The sequence below is a fragment of the Microtus oregoni genome, unplaced genomic scaffold (genome assembly GCF_018167655.1).
Source record: "Microtus oregoni isolate MIOR12 unplaced genomic scaffold, Mior012 000037F_ref0000500, whole genome shotgun sequence".
NCBI lineage: Eukaryota > Metazoa > Chordata > Mammalia > Rodentia > Cricetidae > Microtus > Microtus oregoni.
The window spans coordinates 8,663,175-8,669,174 of NW_024543096.1; the positions used below are offsets into that span (position 1 = coordinate 8,663,175).

Below are 6,000 nucleotides of genomic sequence, written 5' to 3' on the forward strand. Positions count from 1 at the left end.
TTTCTAGGTTTATTTTTACTACAATATGTCAGAATCTTACTCTCTTTATGGCTGATCCGTATTCCATGGGTATACCACATCTTCTTTACTCGTTCCTCAATTGATGGACTTCTGGTTTGCTTCTTTGGTTTTCATAAGAAATCCTCCCACAGTTCATATCCAAGTTTTTATGTGGCTGTGTTTTCACATTGTTTGTGCCTTTCAATAGGATTGTGGAGTCAAATGACAACTTTTTAAATAATAGTTTCTTTGAGCAGTGCTCCCTGAAACCTGAGACTACCTTGAGAGTTTCATTCTGGTTTTGGCCCTTGACCAGGACCTCATTCATGCTGGGCAGTGCTCTGCTAGTGAATTGTCGGTAGCTTTGAAAATAAAATATAGCCACTGATTATTTAGCCGTAGTTATTTTTTTCTACATTTCTGAACTTAGATAATTATTGCTGTTTCTTAAGAAATTAATATAAGTTTCTATGCTCTTTGAGGAAATACTTGGGTCAAGACTGACTTTATCCCTGGTTAGCATCTAACTTACAGATGCACCTGTATTTGTTTCCAGAGTGCTGGGATTACAGAATTGCTCCACCATGTTTGCTGTAATACTATCTTTGTGTAGTTAGTAGGATGGGTTATGGATTATGGACTGTGGGGCTTTCATGTCATTCCAGTTAAAAGTTTTGTTTTTTATTTCTCTTTTTTACTGATGTTAATGTATAATCAAGATGAAATCTCGTGGACTTGAAGAGATACCAGTTTTTGATCTTTCTGAAAGGGCAGTAAATGGAGTAGAAAGCAAGCCCCTTTCAACTGATGAAGAACGACTTGCCTCAGGTATGCTATCCAAGTATGATAGTTTCTTTTGGAAAACAAACATTCTTGAAAAAAATTTAACTTTCTTCACGTCTTTACATTAAAAAAAAAAAGTTTGTCCGTCAAGGTGTAAATAAGGACTTTGAAATTTTGTTCAGTTATATACAGAATAACAATCTGAGGTAGACTTTTCTGGCTTTTTGTTTTCTTGAGCAAATGTATACCTTAGCCTATTTTCTCTCCTTTTCAATTTGATTGGAGATACAGATCATTTTTTAAAAAAACTGGTATAGATTTAATGTGTTTTGCTTTTTTTCTAGATTTGGTTGATCCTGTGACCTTAGACACCCCATTGTCTAAAAATCTTGTGGCACAGATTAGTGCTCTTGCTCTTCAACTGGATTCAGAAGATCTCTACACTTACTCTGGAAGCCAGCTATTTGAAATGCATGAGAAACTCGGTACCATGGCAAACTCTATAATAAGAAATCTACAGTCACGTTGGAGATCACCAGCCCATGAAAGTTCTTAGTATTTTAAAGAGAATTGTAAAGTTTTTCACTACCAGATTTTTATTTTTTGGCTTTTAGAAATATCTGCACCATTTAAAAAGAAACTTTGCAAAGGTGATAAGATATCAAATCCTGAAGATAATGAATTATTAGGTCAATTTTACAAGTTCATTAGTAAAGATACTTCCTACTGTATTTTCTTGGCCAGTATACATAGTTTTTTAAGAAATGTTACTGAAACTTGAAAGCAAATGAGATATACATACCTTTTTTTTTCATACTTTAACTCATGCATATTTTGGTGTAGCTCATAATACAGATATTTTAAGAAGAGAAGTTTTATTTACACTTTATTGAACTGAAAGGTGTTTATATTTTTCCAAAATATTTATATTTGTTGTGTCTGGTGAAACAGAAGAGAGCATTTCCTTCAGACGTGTAGATAATGTAGACTACTTGAAGAAATACCCTTTCAATTTGTTGGTAGTTAAAATAACAATGCTTCTTTTGCTAACATTCCATTCATTTGGTATTGACAAATAGCAACAGCATTTGCCTATGAAAATGTGCTCTTACGAGATATAGTATTCTTAAATGCATGACTGTTTGTACATTATGTATAGAAGACTTCTTTAATTTATAAAGTTCAGCCTTCATTAATTGCATGAGTTTCTGCAGCTTCTTGTGAATACCTTTTTTTTTTTGTTTAATAGAAACATTTGTATATAGGTAATATCAAAATATCCATTTGGATAGTAAAAGTACTTCATGACTTACTGTGGATATTTGTAGGCGTCTGTATCTACAAATAAAGCAACAGATAGTTTTGTATTTAGTTAAAGCATGAGTTTATTTTCTAAAGTGTCCAGAATAATTAAAATTATCAGAACCAGAAAATACTACATGCCGCTACCTTCTTTTTTCTTTTGGTTTGGAAGAGGATCCCAGCCACTAGAAAATGTGCCTCATATGTTTCTTCTTAATGGAGAGTTAGCCTGAATATTTTCATTGTAGGTTGTACTATAAAACCTCTATAGACATAACCTGGTTTTATCACATACGCTGAAAACTAAATTTGAATCTGCCCTTTATATATTAATGTTTTGTCTGGCTTAAAAAAATGGGATATATAATTAAACGGTTGGTAAATCTTACCAAGTAGTTAGTGCCTGGCTCCACGTATTTGTTTCACCTGGGTTTTTTTGTTTTTGTTTATGGAGATGTGGTTTCTCTGTGTAGCCCAGATTAGCCTTGAACTTCTATGATCCTCCTGCCTCTGCTTCCAGAGTTTTGGGGTTGCAGGTGTTTGCTACCACACCTGGCTGTATTTTATGTTTTGCTTGTTTTTTGAATAAAATCAGTGGATGATCTTAGTTTCAAACTTAGTTTAACTGCTGCTTGGACATTGCAGTTGTAAAGCCAGTTCCTTTTGTTGTTTAAGGTTTCCTTTTATTTCCAGCAGAGACCTAGTAAATAAAATTGGTAACATTTTTCATTATCATAAATAGATATTTTTCTGTTGGACTCTAAGGACCTAAGTCAATAACTAATGAGGAAAAGACTGTCTTTTAAAAACATTGGTAATGGTGGATTGCATTGTCAGTCGTTATATTTAAGTATTAAGAGGTGTGGATGAACGTTCAGTGAGCAGGATTGATTAGCCAGGAGAGTATGTGGGGTGGGTGGAGTGCTCATTTCACAACCGCATTCCTTAACTCTTGTCTACTCACGTGCAGGCACAGCAGAGTTCTTGGGGAGCTCAAAGAATAGCAGGAATGTGACCAGAATGATGATTTACTTAAAGCACAGATGATCAGTGAGATTGTGTTTTAAAATATTAGTTGATACTTAGTTCAGTTTATAGAAAAAATAAGGTTGATTCAGTTTATTTCAGTATTCTTGGCTTAACTTTTTTGGGCAAATTTCCACATTAATTCCTAAACTAGAAAAAAGGTATTATTCTGAATTCGACTCCAATGTATTGTTTCACTTTTACATGGAAGCCTTTCTTCAGTTTTTTTTTCTAATGGTTAATAAAAAAGTGACATACTGACATTCCAGTGTGATGCCCTGATTGTTGTATGTATTGAAACAAGTCTGTAGCTGGTTAGATGGCCCAGAAGATGCAGTGCTTTCCACAAACCCTGAGACCCATGTGGTAGGACCCACACATAACACATAAAAGTAATTTTAAAAATTTACTATTTTCTGTGCATGAATGTTTTGCCTGTATGTGTATATGTGTACCATGTGTGTGTTTGGTGCTCATGATGGCCAAAAGAAGGCATCCGATCCCTGGGAAAACCAAAGTTATGTAGGTATAAACTACCCTGTGGGTGCTCGGAACCAAATCCATGTTAACTACTGAGCCTTTTAAATCTACTTTTAAAGAGAAGCTAGTGGTGTGCAAAGTCATTTTTCATTTCTGAACATAGTGGATTTTGATGTTCGGACTGAGTTTATTATTGAAGGTGTTGCTCTGTTTCAGCAAATTAATCTCATCACTGCAGGGTCTTTCTTTGTATTTCAAATAGTGGGTTATGAGTCCAATTCATCAGATTAGTAACAGTTTAAAAATAGGATTTAAATCTAAAGTTTAAAAGTAGTTGTTAAATGACAATACCTTTTGGATTCTTTTTTCAATGGAACTTGAATGTAGCTGGAAATACACTTACATATTTAAGGGTCATTAGAAATTCAATAATTTAAAATGTTAATAATTGGATCCTGAACATGTGGCTCGTGTAATTGCAATACTTGGGAGGCTGAGGCAGATGATTGCTTCGTGTCAAGTCTAGTCTGATCAGTCTACAGAAGAAGAACCTGTCTTAAAACAAGGGGAAAGTAGAAAATAAAGTAATTAATGTTATGTTTGGAAACATTAATTGGAGGGTTGTGTTTGGGTTAAAGTAAATGAAAAGTAAATGAAATTGAAATAAAATGAAAAGTAAAAATTTTGTTTGGTTTAAAGTAAATGAAATGCTGGTTTTGAAGTCAGTGGAATACTTTAAAACAATCTTACTGGCCTCGCTTTCAGCTTTGACTAAGGCTCAGGTTTCATTGCATTGTTGAGGTTGATTTCAGAACCAAGTGCGGCAGTGAACGATAGCAAGATAGCACGGATTGGAAGAGTGCACAGGATTAAGGCCATGAGGAAGGCCCAAAAAATGCTGGATAGACAGCATAAAGGAAGACTGGAACCTTGGGCATGACAATAACAAGTATCTAGGACTGCCCAGGATAGAAGTGGAGAACTGCCATAAATGGGCTGCCCATGCATGCTTGAGCATTGCCAGCCAGGCACAGATGGTGAAATGATTGTCAGCTAAGTCAGCAGGTTATAGAACAGCAATTGTGCATTGTTGCAGGAGGGCCCACTTGTTTGTCCTGGCTGCCCAGTAGCCCCCAAATAACCACACAGTAAACTCTTATTAATCAAATCACTGCTTGGCCCATTAGCTCTAGTTTCTTATTGGTTAGCTCTTACATCTTAATTTAACCCATTTCTATTCTGTATATTGCCATGCGGCACTGGCTTACTGGGTAAAATTCAGCACGTCTTGTCTCTGGCCTCAGATCCATGGCGTCTTTCTGACTCTGCTTTCTTCCTTCCAGAATTCAGTTCTGTCTTCTCCACCTACCTACCTAAGTTGTGCCCTGTCAGACCAAGGCAGTTGGTTTATTCATTAGCCAATACAAGCAACACACAGAGGGGACTCCCACATCAGTGGACATTATTGGGGTGTGAATCTTGGCCGGGGGTAGAAGCAAGCCTGAGACATTACCAAAACTAGTTCAGGCGGGCCTGGAACTTAGTATGTAGACCAGTTAGTCTCAAACTCGCTTCATTGTTTGATTACATGCATGCCCATTGACGGGTGGTTTATGGTCATTTAGTTAATGGTTATGTCTATTATGTACCTGGCTTTATATATTGCTCTTTGAAAGTATCCATAAATTTAAGATCTGCAGTTACTTTGTAAATATGCCTTTAACAATATCTGTGTGAGTTCTTGGTATAGATGATAAATGTTATAGTTTTGTTACAACCTTTTTTTTAAAAAAAAATCTATTTATTTATACAATGTTCTGTCTATATGCCTGCAGGCCAGAAGAGGGCGCCAGACCTCATTACAGATGGTTATGAGCCACCATGTGGTTGCTGGGAATTGAACTCAGGACCTTTGGAAGAGCAGGCAATGCTCTTAACCACTGAGCCATCTCTCCAGCCCCAGTTACAACCTTTTTTCCTATGTATACTAAATTTTTAAGTAAAAACAGACATAACCTGTTCAATGCTCATGTTCCTGGAAAGTACCTCCAGTATGGAATATGGACCTTTTATGTGATTTGAAAATTCAGGCAATATTTCAAACCGCTGATGTCGAAAAGAACAACCTCTTCCCTGCAACTTTGATGCTTCAGTTGTAGCAGAAATGTTCTTGGCTGGTTTGTAACCGAGTATAAAACTAACATTAAGTGTATATGCTTATTAGCGCATAGGACGTGGCACATGAAGAGAGGAGGACAGGAGAGGTGGGTTTGGTTTGGAAACAGTCTTACTTCAGCCCTGGCTGGTGTGGACTGTACTTCATTGTCAGGGCTGGTCTCAAGATCAGGGTACTCCTCTAGCCTCAAACAACCATCTGAGACAGGACTTTCTTGTAGATTTCATTCCTTA

General features: G+C 36.3%; 1 protein-coding gene across 6 annotated transcripts in view; it reads left to right on the top strand.

Annotated features, from left to right (window-relative positions):
* The window catches only part of Rif1 (replication timing regulatory factor 1), a 51,102-nt gene extending 47,728 nt beyond the window's left edge, over positions 1-3,374 (top strand). For all 6 annotated transcript variants that reach the window (XM_041631470.1, XM_041631469.1, XM_041631471.1 and 3 more), the window contains 2 exons: positions 720-828; positions 1,128-3,374. In XM_041631470.1, the coding sequence (XP_041487404.1) occupies positions 720-828; positions 1,128-1,339 (321 nt within the window). In that variant the 3' untranslated portion in view covers positions 1,340-3,374. The remainder of the gene's footprint in view (positions 1-719; positions 829-1,127) is intronic.
* The last annotated feature ends 2,626 nt before the right edge of the window (positions 3,375-6,000 follow it).